Below are 17421 nucleotides of genomic sequence, written 5' to 3' on the forward strand. Positions count from 1 at the left end.
CTGGTGGAGGAGATGTGCCCGGTGGTTCTGGTTCTGGTGTTGGTTCTTGTGCTGGTTCTGGTACTAGTGGTGTTGGTTCTGCATCTGGTGGCAGAGGAGATGAGCCTGGTGGTTCAGGTAGGTCCGACATTGTATGAAGCAAACGCAAGGGTGTGGACAAAATGCGGTACATTAGACACTTAAAGTTACAAACGTGTTCAGCTTCGTCGGCCTTGATTTCTGCATTTGAGTTTAAACCAAAAAAAAAATCGTTAATACATGCATGCATTCATAATTATTAGTTAACTGAAAAGTGTAACTAATCACCTGAGATAGCAACAACGAAAAGAAGCAGGAGAACAAATAAAGCTTTGCCCATTTTCAAACAACTCGTAATTATGAGTTGAGTGCCTGCCTGACAAATTTAACGATTTTTGTTTTGCTTTCTACCCTTTTTAATAAAATTGAATTGAAAGATAAAGTTGTGAAAAAAGAAGAATGAATGAATATACATTGAAGATGGTTTTATACTCCTTAATTTAGATACGTCATTCTAACTTTACAAAAGTTGGCGAAAGAGATGCTGGTTAGGCATCATTAGGCAGCAATTGGGTCACGTAGTGAACCCCATGATACTATCATGATTTGAGACTTTGACAGTGCTATAATCTAACAAGTGATGCGTTTAATTAGGCCATATATGAGCCTAAGAAGAGCGATCTGGCTAAGAAGGAACCCATTGCGCTTCGGCCAAAATGGTAACATAAGGCTCTCACTAGGCAAAAATAAATCTAGGCAAGTTGCCTAGACCGACCCATCAAAATTCATTTAAACAAGTTTTTAATCTGACGCAATCTGCAAACGTTACAAGCATAATTGTAGCTACGTTAATTCGTGCGGTCAACCTATCTTTTTGACATTGTATCAGCATTCGATAGATTATCATACCCAGAAAACCGTCGCGTTGCCACAATGTGCGAATTCGGTCGGTATCAGATTGGCAAACGTTGATCAAAGCGAGACAAAATCGGTCGGTATATGTTAACTTCATTACGGTACCAAACCCGAAAAACAAATTAGTAAACACCCGAACACTCACAAAACTTATAATACAAAAGACAACATATTTAAAATGTGTCAAGAACTTAAACAAAACCTTCGATTCAATTGTAATCGGCCGTTACAAACTTCAATAACCAGATCTTCACCAAAACAGTAGAAGATCAAACACAAAACCAATTACAGTCACTTTGATTAGGAATGTCACAATTAGAACTTGAATCAACAGATGAAGAATAGGAGTTTCACCAACACAGTGAAACCCTAGAGAGAACTATAACAGAGTTTTCTTACTAGTGAATATAAAACGATCGATGAAAAAATAATATCCCTGCTTTTCTTCATATAAAACTTGAACTGGTACAAGCCCATTCCATCTCCAAAGCCCACCAGACTCTAGCCCTTCCAAGACATGTAAACCGGGCCCAATAGCAATATCCCTCACAAACATATAATAAACATTTATAAGACAAACTAATATAAAAAATATAAGATATAAAACTGGAATATATATATATATATGTGTGTGTGTGTGTGTGTATTTTAACACCCCCCCCCCCTCAGTTTTATATCCAAAAGCATCAAACAATCCTAACTGATTACACATAAAAGCATGTTGACTTACCAATAGCCCTTTAGTGAGAACATCAGCCAGCTGCTTGTCAGACCTAATGGACTCAGTTTTTATAACACCTGAAGAAATTTTTTCACGCAAGAAAAACAAATCTATTTCAAAATGTTTCGTCCGGTCATGAAAGACCGGATTAGCAGCTATAGATATAGCTGCATTATTATCACAATTCAAGGATACAGGCAAAGAGATAATAACTTTTAACTCTTTCAACAGGTTCTTAATCCAAATGATTTCTTCAGCACACGCACACATAGCCCTATATTCAGCCTCAGCTGACGACCTCGAAACAGTCAACTGTTTTTTACTTTTCCATGCAACAAGTGATTGACCCAAAAAAATACAGTAGCCAGTGACAGACCTTCTAGTATCAAGGCACTTAGCCCAATCAGAATCAGCATAAGCTGTGAGGTTACGAGAGTCACCCTTTTTGAACAGTATGCCCAAACTAGGAGCTCTCTTTAAATACCGTAACAACCTTAACGCTAATTGTAAATGAGCATTTGATGGACTGTGCATAAACTGACTTAGAAACTGAACAGCATAACAAATATCAGGCCTTGTATGGGAAAGGTAAATTAATTTCCCAATTAATTTTTTATACCCGGTTATGACTTAGAAACTGAACAGCATAACAAATATCAGGCCTTGTATGGGAAAGGTAAATTAATTTCCCGATTAATTTTTTATACCCGGTTATACTTTTTAAAACAGTTTTTTTCTTTTTCACACATATTCATAACAACATAGTTTTGTTCAATAGGAGTATTAACTGGTTTGCATGCACTCATGTCGTATTCAGTTAATAACTCCATGCAATACTTTCGTTGGGATAAACAAACACCAACATCAGATCGTAATACTTCTATACCCAAGAAATACTTGAGTAAACCCAAATCTTTAATCAAAAAAATTGACCTTAGCATTTCTTTTATTTCTTCAATAGCACTAACATTATTTCCGGTTAACACAATATCATCCACATAGACCAATAACACAATAAACACAGAGTTATCATTTTTAACAAATAAGGAATAATCACATGCTGACTGGACAAAACCCATTTTTAAAAGAGCACTAACAAGCTTCGCATTCCACATTCTAGGAGCTTGCTTTAAACCATATAAGGATTTAACAAGTTTGCACACATGGGTATCATTTTTAGAGAAATAACCTTCTGGAAATTTCATATAAACATTCTCATTTAATTCACCATATAAAAAAGCATTGTTAATATCTAATTGAAACAATGGCCAATCATTTTCAACAGCTAAAGTAATTACACATCTAACGGTAACCATCTTAACGACCGGAGAGAAGGTCTCATCAAAATCTACACCTTCTCGTTGGTTATAACCCTTGGCAACTAACCTAGCCTTATACCTATCAATTTCACCATTAGCTTTATATTTAATTTTGTATACCCACTTACACCCAATAGCTTTTCGATCTTTGGGTAAATCAACAAGATTCCATGTATTATTCCTATATAGTGCACTCATTTCATCATTCATTGCACTAATCCAGTTATAATCAGTTGCAGCCTCTTGATAAGTTCTAGGTTCTACTGTTTTATTTAGACTAGATACAAAAGACAAATTTTCAATGGACAAATTTGAATAGTTAACTACCTTTTCAAAACCATATTTTACTTTTCCTTCAACAACAAAATCACTTAGTTTCTTTGGTAAAGTAGACGCCCTAGAAGACCTCCTAAGAGGAGTTTGATTTGAGGTGACCTCAGGGTTATTATTATTTTCATGTTCAACCCTAGGCTGATCTACCTCACTAGTGCCATCAAGAGAATTAGAAGTACGTGACCCAATCGAATCATCAACAGTTCTATAGTGGCTACTAGGTGGCTGATCCTCACTAGAGTGATCATTTGTTACCCTCAATTCATCATTGGGACCTAAATCATTTAAGGACACTTTGGAAAGACCATCATCATACAAATCAAAAAAATTCAAGTTATTAACAGAAACATCAATATTGGAATCAAAATCATTTAATGAAACATTAATCTTAAAAGGAAAAATGTTTTCATAGAACTTTACATCCCTAGAAAAGATAATTTGTTTAGTATCTAAACACCACAACTTATAACCCTTTTTTTGGTTTAAATATCCTAAGAAAACACATTTTCCAGCTATTTTTTCAAACTTATGTGACACATTTAAAATAGTACTAAAACATAAACACCCAAAGGTCCTTAAATGTGATAATGAGGGTTTAAAGCCAAATAAGCATTCATAAGGGGTTTTTCCTTCTAACACAGAAGATGGAGTCCTGTTAATAAGATATGCAATAGTTAGAACACACTCAGACCAAAAAGAAAGAGGAATACCCCTTGAAAAAGTAGAGATCTAGCAACATTTAACAGATGTCTATGTTTTCTCTCCACAACAACATTTTGTTGTGGAGTGTATGTGCAAGAGGTTTGATGTAAGACACCATTATCTCTAAAGAAATTCCTAGTTTGATTATTGACAAATTCAGTCCCGTTATCACTCCTAACAACCTTAATATTGTAACTAAATTGATTTTTAATAAGTTTAAAAAAACTTTCAATATTATAGAAAACCTCATCCTTTGTTTTCATCAAAAAAATCCAAACAACTCTAGTATAATCATCAACAAGTGTTAAAAAATATTTAAAACCTTTTTTACTTTTAACTTTATAGGGACCCCACACGTCAATATGTATGAGATCACCTATATTTTTTGATTTATGGTCACTTAAAGGAAAAGATTCCCTGTGTTGTTTGGCCATATGACAAACTTCACATGGATGGGGATTGTTTTGAAAATTAAAATTTAACTCAGTTTGTAAAACATTTAAAGCATTATCAGCAGAGTGTCCTAACCTAGCATGCCACAAATTAATAACATCATGACTATTCATACACACCTTAAGAGATCTAGTGGCACCACCACAGAAGTATAGACCATCTAACTGGCTACCAGTCACCAAGATTTTCCTTGTAAGTAAATCCTGAAGATAGCAACAATGTTCATCAAAAATAACTTTGATTTTATTATCCTTAGAAAGTCTATAAACAGATAGTAGATTAACATGATATTCAGGCACTACTAACACATCATTTAGAATAATAGATTCACTTAGTTTTATACTTCCAATTTTTGTAACAATGGTATTTGACCCGTTTGGGTGTTTAACTGTTACATTAAATTCAGACACATCAATTTGATTAAAAAAATTTTATCATTTTTAACCATATGTTGGTTAGCACCTGAATCTACTATCCATTCACTACTGCTTAATGCAGGAAAATTACTAGCAAAACAAAAGACTTTAGGGTTAAAACTACTAGCGGAAAAGGATCCTAGACTTTTACCTCCAACATGAGAAGCATGAGCACTATCTCCTTGTTTTTCATTCAAGAGACTAAGAAGTTTTGTAACTTGTTCAGAAGTTAATGAAGCTCCTGAGCTAGTAGTTGACTGATCATTCTTACCTTGCACAACATTATTAGAAACCACAGTCTTAGACCCTTGATTAAAAAATTAACTTCCCCTAAGTCTAGGACCTTGAGGGTATCTAACAAGCTCAAAACACCTCTCAACAGTGTGGCCAATCTTATTGCAGTGTGTGCATTTTAAGTTGGGATTAGGCCCTTTGTTGAACTTTTTCTTGGTGTCAAAAGATTGGTTGGACTTAGACACAAACCCCATGTTTTGAGTTTGTGCCTTGGAAGTTCCACTAAAATTTCTATGGGATTCTTCCCTAGAAACAATAGAGAAAGCAATTTTTATGGTAAGAAGGGGATCTCTAGTTAGCAAAGAAGTTCTAACAGATTGATACACATCATCTAGGCCCATTAAAAATTGCATGAGTTTTATTAAGTGACCATGATCATTAAACTTATCTGACGCATTACAACTACAAGATGGTAGTTGTACCATAGCATTAAACTGTTTCCACAAAGTATTGAGTTTATGATAATATTCAGACACTGAAGAGCCATTTTGACTAATAGAATTTATTTTTTGATAAAGACCAAAGACAACAGAACCATCCACTTTATTATAAGTTTCTTTTAAATCAATCCAAACATCTAAAGCTTTCCTAGAAAACACTTGTCCTAAGTATAATTCCTCAGAGATAGAATTACGAATCCAAGACAAAACAACAGAATTACACCTATCCCACTGTCTACCAAGAACTTCATTATCAAGAGACCTCTTACAAGTACCATCAATAAAACCAACTTTGTTTTTAACTTGTAAAGCAAAAAGCATAGCATTAGCCTATACAGTGTAATTATCTATGCCATTCAGTTTTACATTCACAATAGTTAAAGAATTAGAGTCACTAGCATGCAAATATAGAGGATCACTAGCCTCTATATTACTAATAAGTGTTTCAGAATCACCCATAGTAATAATCAATAACAATCAGATATGATTTTCACATAAACAAAGGCACAAAAAATAAGCAATACAACACACAAAGTAATGCACACAGAGTACACAGCAAACGACAGCTTAATACAAACAGGAAAGTTAAGATATGGAAAGATCTCACCGAGATTTTTCTTTGCAATCCACCAATATTGATTGCCGTCACTTAGGGTGATCAACAATCAAACTGCAGCCCCAAATCTTCTTTACGAACACACCGAAGAAATTAGGGTTTCAAAGATGAAAACCCTAACTTCAGATTTATCAGCGGAAGAACACCAGAATCACGTTAATAACAATCGACCAGGGCCTTTATGGCTCTGATACCATGTCAAGAACTTAAACAAAACCTTCGATTCAATTGTAATCGGCCGTTACAAACTTCAATAACCAGATCTTCACCAAAACAGTAGAAGATCAAACACAAAACCAATTACAGTCACTTTGATTAGGAATGTCACAATTAGAACTTGAATCAACAGATGAAGAATAGGAGTTTCACCAACACAGTGAAACCCTAGAGAGAACTATAACAGAGTTTTCTTACTAGTGAATATAAAACGATCGATGAAAAAATAATATCCCTGCTTTTCTTCATATAAAACTTGAACTGGTACAAGCCCATTCCATCTCCAAAGCCCACCAGACTTCCAAGACATGTAAACCGGGCCCAATAGTCAAATTTCATGTCATAGTTCATTGAATTTGAGCTTGAAAAATAAAATGTTAGAAATCATTAAATCTTGATAATCCAAGACAACTACGGTAGTTAAGAAAAAATATATTAATGATGAACTTAGCTAATATAAATTCCTGAAATATTTTTTTTCATCAAACCCTGAAATTTTGATTTCCATATTTTGGATTTGGATTTGGATTATACGTTTTTACTTTCAAATTCTAAGATGCAACCTTATAGTCAAAAGTAAGAGTTCTACTATTGGGAAATGCCTCACAAGTTTTAAGATGATATAAGGGTTTATGTTTTTGTTAATATATGGAAAAATGAGTGTGTAAGTAAATGCTTTTTGATAAATGAGAGCTATGAGTCCATCACCTCATTTTTACATGGTACACCATATACATCATAACACTAGACCACTATGTCATATACAAAATTATACAAAATTGCTTAATAAACATCAACTAGTTCCTTTCATTAGAAATAAACCAATATGTCAATACATTAAATTGCTTAATAACCGTCAAATAACCCGTCATTTACATAACGAAAACATTTGCATAACTTAATATATAATTGGTCAACCTAAAACCTAGACGTCACCACAAACCAAACATGTCACGTTGTTACTTCGTACACAGCAAATTTCTTGCAAGTAAAGCAAAATCTCTATAAATTAATAATATTGGAACCGAGGTATTTTATTAATTTAGCGAGATACTATTATATGAATAAATTAATCATTTATTAACTTAATAAGGTTTTATGTATGACCTTTAAATTTCCATGTGCAAGTACATCACAAATTAATTGAATTTGTCAATTTCATTGTTTTTTAATAAGTAAAAAGTTAGTTCATGGTATCAAAAAATTAAATTACAAAAAGCATGTTTCAATGCAATTTCTTCTCCATGTACATTAAACATGGTTAGCAATTGATCATTATAAAATGCCAAATGATCACAACTTCTTGTTGCAATACGAGAAGACAATGCCCGAACTCTTAAGTGAATGTGGAGAATTAAAGATGAACTCAATATAAATTTGAAGTTCAACAAAAAAGAAAAAGAACAAGTGACTATAGATTCATTTCTTACTAGATAATCTCAGAATTTGAAATCTTTTAGTAATTATTAATTTATAGTTTCGTTGTGACCAATATATATCTGCACCAGGGTCCAATTTTGCACTGGTCTCAAGTTAGTTCCGGACAAATTATTAATTTTAGCGAACATTAATTTATAAAGATTTTATTGTATCTAATTCTCCTAGGTTGCCATTTTTTATTTTGTTTGGTGTCTTTTATTTCTTGGGCTTTGGCTTGTGCTTATGAATTTTTATGGTGGCTAATTTGGGTTTCAGAGGAGTCGGGTTTACTCACTATGCGGTAGGCCGGTAGCCTCATCATCTGTAACTCTATCAAAGGTAGCTATCACAAATGGTCAATCAAGACTTTATAATCCCAAATCAAAGACGTTTATTATCCAATCACCAAGATAACAAAGGCATAAACTGTATATGAAGAATTATAAGACACAATCAACAGCACTCTCAAAATAACATCAACGTGATGAACACAAAAACACTACACAAGAATGATTAGTACTGCCTACAAAACAAGATTTCTTATGAATGATGAAGCCCAAAGTTGTGTAGACGACCAAGAAAGAAAACTTTGAAGATGAATGCAAATCTTCACATGATTCAGAGAGCTATATGAAACTCTTGAAGCACCATAATAAACGTTATCTAGATCTTTTTTGTAAGATGTAACCATTAGCAAATCAAACACGAGGATGTAATCATGCAACAACTTCAGCCCATAAGCTTTAAGCCCACTAACTCTACTACAAGCCCATTTCCTCTTATTGCATTCAAGTCCATTAGCTCCGACTCTCATCCTTCAGAAAGTAAGCCCACATGCAAAATACATAAATAAAAAATATATGCCCAACCAGCTTACGTACCCATATTCTATCAACTCGGTGTGCATTTTAGCTTTTGTGAACTTGTCAAAACCTATAAGATGGTTGGAAAAAAGAAACTAATTTAATTAATTAGGAAATTAGATTTTGAAAAGTTGTAAATACATGCCAACCAGGAAGTTAGATTTTAAAAGTTGTTCTCTAAAGCTTTTGTAAATTCGTTGACTAACTAATTTTGAATCCGTAGCAATTGAGAAGCAGCAACTATGTACTTAGCCTCAGTAATTGAATTTGGCACAAAGTTTTTTTTTTTTTGCTCTACCTAGAGATCAAACAAATTGCAAGAAATTAGCACCCTTCAAAGTGTGGATTTTCTATTCAATGAGCACCTTGCATAGTCACCATCTCAAAAGCCAACAAACCCAATTGAAGGATTAATAGGATACCATATACCAAGAGTGAAGAGACCCTAGGTGAAGCTTGATGCCTACAATAGACACATGTGGCGTACATATTGTCTGGCCTAGAGGTTAGATACATCGGCCGACTCAGTGGGATAATGACATCTGGCGCACCAACGATATTGTGAAAGTGACATCTTTAGTTGTTAAGTACATAACCAAAGATGTTCACTTAAACCACTGGATTACAAAAGAACGAAATAAATCTGATAAATAAAACAACTGATAATGAGAATCCCAGTTGTTTACTATATAATCAGTAGTTGTACGTCAGTGCAAAGATCTTCAATGCTTTGGTCTTTAGTCCTTTAGGGTTTTCAGTTGATGGTACTTCAGTTATTTACCTCTTTGATTCTTCTATTATCAGCACGTGTGTCTTCAGTCGTTTATCACAACAAAAGTCTTTAACACTTTATATGATCATGTTATCTGTTCTTTTATTTACCCAATCAGTTCTTTTATTTACCCAAGTACTGATTTACCGTCAGTTGTATTATTTGGCAATTATCAGCATATTATTATACTCACCAAAAAGCAGTTGAGCTTTGAATTTGCATCTTGAAAACTGTTGCATAAAGGATAATACGGACAATCAGCATCCGGTTATGGCATCAACTGTAGAGCGCCCCCCCATTAGTTCCATTTTTTCAGAATTTTGATCCTTCAAAGAGCCGTGGCATCAACCGTAAGGCACTCTTACTACTTCCTTGTGCAACTTTACATAGACTAACAGTCATTCCATGTAACAATCATGGACCTTTGTACAAATTTATAAGATCCATCATCAGTTAATTTGGTTATTTCGAGACGTATGGAGCAACTCTTAAGGTCACATAAATCATCTTTAAATGGTATTTGACTTATATGATCTAACTTTTAGAATCAACATCTTTTGTCAATATAGATGATGCATAACATATCTAAGATGAAAGTGCTATATACAACAATTTCGCTCATGTATGGCACCTATGCACACAGCAACCATAACAAAAGATGAGACATTGAGTATACTAGCATGAGTAACATATCAACCGCGAATACGATCATACAAGGGAGAAGCTAACACAGTAGTTGAGATAGAACCAAATTGTATGACTCTCCAATTATATAAATCAACTAACCAACCAAGCATTGTTTGGTGACCTGTAACCCGCCGAACGCAAATAATTATGCAACCTGGGAGATACACATCAGGATCTACATTATTCATTCAAAACCAAGGATGAGTCGCTACAACAATAAACAAAAGTACTTTTAACATAATGATGCAATGCCAAGTTCATGCCTTGTGAATCTTCTAAACATGAAGATGCAATACAAGTTAAACCAAGACATTAATAGCAAGCAAAATCCACATAAGAATCAAATGATTTGGCCATTAACTGAAACTTGGAATCTTGTAATCATAATGTGAGATGCAAACACACAATCCGAGTCTGGATAAGTTGGCCACTATACAAGTTATATTGAGAGCCCCTCAAAATATCTCATATGATCTTCGAAAGTCTCACCATGCCTGATTTTGGCTACTGATCCATCTTCTTCAACCTTCAATAAGACAATTAAATAGTTTTAGTCAAAGCAGAAACTTCATAGAATTATGCGCACAAAAGAAATCACTGTGTTGACTTTCGAGTGTCATCTGGTATCCAAATTTCATACTTTTTTTATATCTTTCTTATAAAACCAAAAGCAAACTCTTACATAAATAATCTGAATATCATGTTACCATTGGTGTGATTCAAAGAATTTGAAAGGTGTTCGATAAGTACAAACTGAAGATTGCTGGTTTGACTTCAAAAGTCAAAGTCAAGAAAACATACCCAGTACTCAGGTGGGCGCATTTTAAGGTTGTAAGTTGAAGCCATACTCATGCAGTAGGCACCTGCATCATGAACTACAAGCCCAGAGCCCTGTATATAAAAATAATTATTAAATTAATACCAAAAAAACAAGAAATGCAAGAAAAATCAAGAATCAGATAAAACAAACTTAAAACTATTATCAATAAACATTAAATTAAAAGGTAGAACATAATACCCTGGCTGGTGCAGGAAGTTCCCTATTTTTCCCCAAAAAATCAGCCGACTCGCAAACAGGGCCCACAACATCAAAAGTCGAATAAGCAGAATCGGATGGTGGAGGAGAAACCAGCTCTATATGCTGCATATAAACAATGACACTTAAAACAATTTTTTTAAAAATAATCTAGAAATGCCTTTTTGTCGATTTTTTAATTTTTTGAAAAAAAACATATTAAATTCAATGAGGCGGAAAATAGGGTGGGTCAATTGACAAGGAACACATTTTGTCTAAACTTTCTCCTTTTTTCAACTAATCAATGTGTGCCACACCACATACGACTCCAAGAGTTTATATACCTTGATAAAAATCAAACTTGCTGAATAAAGCAATAATTAAGGGGTTTTATGAATAAACCAATTCTTTATTTAACTCTCTTGGCCAATTAAGAAAATAAAACATAATCAACGTTGGACAGTTAACTTTTTTCTGGTATGTGGTGTGAAATGACCAAAATACCCTTACTTAGGAGTCTTACTTGATAAGCATCGTACAGGCTAGGGCGAATAAGTTCAGCCATGCTTCCATCAATCACAATGAAGTTTTTTGTACCGTTTGTTTTGACACCGGTTACACGGTTAACAAAACAGCAAGTATTAGCAATGAGTGACCTCCCAGGTTCAATAATTAAATTGAGATTTTGAGACTTCACTAAATCCCGTACCTACATCAGAAAAAAAAATGCTTGACAGTAATATAAAAAAAAGATGCCGTAAGTAAAATTCTGCTAAATTTTAAAATATAAAGTTATTCTTACTGTGTCAATGAGATCTCTTGGGGTAGGAAGAATGGTACCGGTGTGATAGTAATCGATACCAAGACCACCTCCAATGTTTAAATAACTAATATCGAACCCTTGGGATCGAATTTCATCAATGAATTTCACCATGATTGCTGCAGCATCTCTGAAAATATCAACCTAAAAAACAGGTATTAAAATTAACACCATATTTTTGTTAATTTGTCTATCCTGTTTATTTATTCTTAAACCAAGTAAAATCAAACCACAAGTACCACTTTCAAATCAGTTTTGGATATCTAAAGATTAGTTTCATAATGTTACTCCATCAAAACACTAATATACCTATCCATTTTGCAGTAAATAATTAAATAAAATAAATTCACATATTGTTTCACTGCATAAACAAATAGGCAAAAAAATACCTTGGTAATGGTGGATCCAAGATGGCAATGGGCCCCGACTAGTTTTAATTCATCAGGATATGACTTCACTTCATCTAAAAACCATTGCAATTTCTCATTTCTTATACCGAATTTGGAGTTTTTGTTCCCGGTTGCAACATAAGGATGGACCTAAAAAATAATGTTTTTAAATACTAAAAGTACATTGATATATTAAGCCAAAAATAGTTTAAATATAGGCCAGGCAAGCGATAATGGCATAAAACATATGCACCACAATTTTAAAAAATCCCAGAATGCAATAAAATAACACTTCTTTTTCCATGATATTTCTGTTGCGTTCTGTAACACCACACAATATTTTCGGTTAAACCACAATAAAATGCCACTTGTTTTTGATGATTCTGCGGTGCACAAGTAACCATTTTACCTCATATAGAATGTTACCCATGTACAATAATAAAAGACACAGAATGTATGTCTCATACAAAGATAAAGAGCAAAAATATAATTTAGAAATACTGGAAGTAGGGTAAATAAATAAATCATTTTTTCTTACATACAATGACATAAAAAAATTAAAAAAGAAAAGAGTAAAATTGCACTTTAGTGTCAATGTGTAAATATTTTTATAGTTGTTTTTTAGGTGATTTAAAGGGCAAACTGCACAAACAGGTATATTTGATAACCAAGTTTTTGAGTTAAATAATCTTTGTTTCAGATTTTGATTGAGTTGAATCATCAAAATGAATGTAAGTTCATTTAAAAAAAAAGAAAGAAAGATTCAGTATAAATTATGACAAACCTGAGGGTCAACATCGGGATTGATTCGAAGCAATACATTGACCTGTTTCCCAGCAATTCTTGCTGCTGATACAATGTTTTCCAAATCAAATTCACTATCTATGTTAACAAACACACCTTCTTGAGCAGCAAGAACAAGATCCTCCAAAAGCTTTCCATTTCCATTAAATACACACCTGTCATTCACAACAAAATCACATGCACAGTCTCCATTGAGTGTTCTAACAACTATTTTAAAAGCAAAAAACTTTATAACACAACTCCATTGTTATACAAAAACTAATGAAATTCAACTAGTGCATAGCGGTGTAAACAAGCCCGAGTCGAGTCGAGCCGAGCAGAGCAGAGTAAGAGCTCGACTTGGCTCGAGTTCAAGTTCTAAAGCTCCAGCTCTCGTTAGGCTTGCAAGGCAACTTGAGCTCTAAAGGAAGCTAGGACTCGAATATTAAACAAGCTTATTTACAGGCTTAAGCTCATTCAAGCTAGGCTCAATTTGAGCTTTTAGTAAGACCGTCTCGAGTAGCATGATCGGCTTGGCTCGTTTACACCCCTACTGGTGCACGAAATGCATATGTTTAAATTTTAAAACATGAAGTTGAGTCACAACTCACTAGATCACCTTATTGGTGGTTTATAAAAAAAATTATAAAGTTTCAAATTCAACCCCATTGTGGAAAATGACTTCATTACTTGTAATCGAACACGAACAATTAAACAAACAGAGTTCTCTTGCTTGTGCTTACTCATTGAGAAAATGAATGATCTTGTTCGTTAATAGTGTATAAACAAAGTCCAAGAACATAAAAGAATATCAACAACGAACAAAAACTAACAAGCTTAAATGAACATAAACAAACAAGCGTAAACGAACGAACATAAATGATAAAATGAACAAACGATATGTGTTCATGTTTGTTCATTTAAGTAAATCAAAATATGCCAACACTAAAAACAGGTAATTATCATATTATCAATTTATCACAATAACCAAATTGAATCAAATCTTGATGCAAATTAGAACATTTGGTACCTTGTAGGATCGAAACCAGCCCGAAGAGCCAAGCGGAGTTCATTCCCACTAACCAAGACAGCCCCACACCCCAAACCCCTCAAATGCTGCAAAACCATGAAATTATTATTCGCCTTAATCGCATACCCGATAATCGAATTCAAACCCTCCAAGGCATCCTTATACGCCTCCACATTTCTCGTTATCTGCGGCTTGCTGTAAAGGTAAAACGGGCGTTTCTCAACGGCCTCCATCACCTCTTGAACCTTAAGACCTTCGCAGTACAAAAAGCCATCGTCTTTCGTGGTGAAGCAGTGCTGAAACTGCTGGGTTTGTGTTGGGTTTTCGGATACGATTGCCCGGATGCCGAGGGTTTTGAAAGTGGGTTTGAAGGAGATTAGGGATTTGGGGTTTGATTGGTGGGTTAGGGTTTGGGGGAATGGGATGGATTGAAGGTGGAGGTGAGAAGATGAAGCAGCCGCCATTGGTGAAGAAGCATGGAGTAGTGTGGATTTTGCTACTTCATATAGGGGTTTTCAGATGACGTGGCAATTATCGGGTGTTTGGATGTAATGACAATTGAGATAGGTTTAATTTCAAGGCAACGAGTCAATGACATGGTTTTAATAGCATTTGGTTATGGTTAAGGTTTGGTATTTTTGATGCGAGAGGATTGAAATTTGAGTCATGAGTTTTTTTTTTATTGCTGGGTTTTCATCTATAATATTTATGGATAAATTAGTCATGTAACGTGAAAATCAGTATAGACGATTAACATTTCATTTTAGAATTGTTTGCTCAAAGATTAGAGTTGGTTTAAAAGAAAAATAAAAGAAAACGCATTGATTTCAAAAATATAATATATTAGAGAGAAATGTTTGCTCAAAGATTAGAGTTGGTTTAAAAGAAAAATAAAAAAACGCATTGATTTCAAAAGTATAATGTATTAGAGTATTCACATTAACAACCCTCTCCCACCACCTTTTAACAATAAAAAATCTAATTATATCTCTTTCATCTCTGTAACCCAATCAAACATTTCACATGCTAACAACTAAGGGTGGCAAAACAAATCCATTTGGGTTGTTTTGGGTCAATTTGAATAACTTTTAAAATTGAGATGGGTCAAAATGGATCAAAAGAATTTTGCAAGAAGGTCAAGATGGGTTTGGAAAATGTTAGTGACTTTTGGTTATAGGTTAGAATGGGTTTTGTTTATGGGTTAGAATGGACTAAAACAAATTTTATCCAATTTTATTTCAAACAAAATCCACGAAACCGAATAGAAATCGAGAAATCGAAACCGAAATCATTGAAACCGAACATATGCCGAAACCGACCGAAATGAAAAAAAGCAAAACCGAAGCGAAAAAATTGAACCAAAACCGAGATAAAACCGGGGTTTTTTTTATGAATGAGGAAGACGGGAGGAAACATTTTAGTTATTTTACGTTTTGCGTTTTCGATTTAAATTTTGAGTTATTATATTTTTATTAATTTTTTTGAATATATTTTTGAGGGGTTTTTGAACCCTTTGTATTTCAACCTTTACTTAGTTCAAGATGGGATTAACTTTACCCATTTTGACCCATATCCATCCTAAACCGAATGAAAACGAGAAATCAAAACCTAACAAAAACCGAAAACATTGAAACCGAATAGATACCAAAACGAAAAAAAAAGCAAAAATGAACCAAAAAAAACTGAGCCTAAACCGAGACAAAACCGAGTTTTTTTTTTTTAATGAAACTAAGACAACGGCGAAGACATTTTAGTTATTTTACATTTTGCGTTTTTTATTTATATTTTGAGTTATTAATTTTTTATTAAATTTTTTGAATATTTTTTAGGGGTTTTTGAAACCCTTTGCATTTTAACATTTACTTGGGTCAAGACGGATTAACTTTACCCATCTTGACCCATACTCATCCTAACCCTCTATTTTAAATAGGGATGGCAATCTTGACCCAAACCATTTTAAATTGGTCAATTTGGGTTGTTTTAAAAATTAAATGGGTCGATTTGGGTCATAGATTTTAACTAAATGGGTCATTTGAAATTTCATCTTGTAATTTCCAGGTCAAATTGGGTCGCCCATATTCAAAGAAATGGGTCGATGTGGGTTAGTGTTCTAAGGAAATGTGGCACGTTTCGGATCGGAACGGGTTTCGGCACAAGGCAGTTTCGGCACGAAACAGGTTTGAGATTGGAACGGGTTCAGTTCAGGTTTTAAGCCAACACGAGTTTTCACACAGGACGGGTTGGGTTTTGGTTTCTTTTTGGTCGATTCCGGACTCATTTTTTGTTTTTTGTTTCGTTTGTGTCCGTTTTTTCGTTTTTTTTCCAGTTTTAGTTTTTTTAGTTTCGTTTTGAGCGATTTTTTGATTTCGATTGATTTGGCTCGGTCGGTTTTGGCTTTTTGTTTCATTTTCGTCGACTTTTCTGTTTCGGTTCGATTTCTCGGTGTTTTTTTATGGAACGTGAACAACGGAGGAAACATTTTAGTTTTTTTACTTTTTTTTTGTTTTTGATTTATATTTTGAGTTATGATTTTTTTATTATTAATTTTGAATATTTTTTTGAGAGGTTTTTGTTTTTAATAGGAAACCTCTTAGAAAAAAATTCAAAAAAAAAATTAAAAAACCATAACTCAAAATATAAATAAAAAACAAAAAATCTAACAATACTAAAATGTTTCCACCGTTATTCTCGTTGAAAAAAAAAACTGTTCTGACTCATTCCGACCCTAACTTATTCTGACTCAAACCAAAACAACCCTTTTTTAGTTGACTCATTTTGACCCTAACCCATTCTGACCCAAACCCGTTTCGACCCCAACCCATTTCGAACCATGACTCGTTCGACCCAACCCAACCCATTTGCCACCACTAATTTTAAAAACCCATCCTGACTCATACCCATCCTAACCCATCATCCAAATACAACCCAACTCGCTCATATTGCCACCTCTACTAGCAACCCAATTTATACTAACCTTTTTTAGATATGCTTTATAATTATTATTTACTTTATATGTTTTATTAGAGATATTAAAAAAATAGGTTTTATTTTAAAGCTAAGTATGTTAAATATAAAAAACAAAAAATATATATATTAATAAAACATACTTATTGATAAATCAGTCACAATGATCACGTGGAATGTAAAGTTTAAGATACATGATATAAAAATTGGATAGCTATTTATCAACGGAAAATTTT

The 17421-nt window shown here is 33.7% G+C and overlaps 2 protein-coding genes across 2 annotated transcripts; both read right to left on the reverse strand.

Moving 5' to 3' along the window:
* Positions 1-1379: 1379 nt before the first annotated feature.
* LOC143602168 (uncharacterized) lies at positions 1380-6070 on the reverse strand. The gene is made up of 8 exons (XM_077079375.1): positions 5984-6070; positions 5221-5941; positions 4924-5148; positions 4746-4849; positions 4581-4664; positions 2362-3693; positions 1664-2203; positions 1380-1478 (listed from the first exon to the last, which is right to left on the reverse strand). The coding sequence occupies exons 1-8, from the start codon at positions 6068-6070 to the stop codon at positions 1380-1382; spliced, it is 3192 nt and encodes a 1063-aa protein (XP_076935490.1).
* A 4335-nt stretch (positions 6071-10405) lies between these two features.
* On the reverse strand, positions 10406-14685 carry LOC143601400 (diaminopimelate decarboxylase 1, chloroplastic-like). Its single transcript, XM_077078825.1, has 8 exons — positions 14222-14685; positions 13193-13367; positions 12409-12558; positions 12002-12163; positions 11723-11908; positions 11203-11325; positions 10986-11075; positions 10406-10710 (listed from the first exon to the last, which is right to left on the reverse strand). The coding sequence occupies exons 1-8, from the start codon at positions 14683-14685 to the stop codon at positions 10624-10626; spliced, it is 1437 nt and encodes a 478-aa protein (XP_076934940.1). The 3' UTR covers positions 10406-10623.
* Positions 14686-17421: the final 2736 nt, after the last annotated feature.

The sequence above is a fragment of the Bidens hawaiensis genome, unplaced genomic scaffold (assembly GCF_021521415.1).
Source record: "Bidens hawaiensis isolate Kalapana, Puna unplaced genomic scaffold, B.hawaiensis_p1.1 tig00001960_1, whole genome shotgun sequence".
In the NCBI taxonomy this organism is placed as follows: domain Eukaryota; kingdom Viridiplantae; phylum Streptophyta; class Magnoliopsida; order Asterales; family Asteraceae; genus Bidens; species Bidens hawaiensis.

What these genes read in the sequence shown, in the direction of transcription:
- LOC143602168 (XM_077079375.1), bottom strand. Translation starts at nt 6,070, where the DNA reads ATGGGTGATTCTGAAACACTTATTAGTAATATAGAGGCTAGTGATCCT. An exon ending in TAGTAGTGCCTGAATATCAT is followed by an intron (nt 4,665 to 4,745) that starts GTTAATCTACTA and finishes TGCTATCTTCAG; the next exon opens with GATTTACTTACAAGGAAAAT. An exon ending in TTCTCACTAAAGGGCTATTG is followed by an intron (nt 1,479 to 1,663) that starts GTAAGTCAACAT and finishes TATGTTTGTGAG; the next exon opens with GGATATTGCTATTGGGCCCG.
- LOC143601400 (XM_077078825.1), bottom strand. Translation starts at nt 14,685, where the DNA reads ATGGCGGCTGCTTCATCTTCTCACCTCCACCTTCAATCCATCCCATTC. An exon ending in GCTGGTTTCGATCCTACAAG is followed by an intron (nt 13,368 to 14,221) that starts GTACCAAATGTT and finishes TGTGAATGACAG; the next exon opens with GTGTGTATTTAATGGAAATG. An exon ending in TGCGCCCACCTGAGTACTGG is followed by an intron (nt 10,711 to 10,985) that starts GTATGTTTTCTT and finishes GTCTTATTGAAG; the next exon opens with GTTGAAGAAGATGGATCAGT.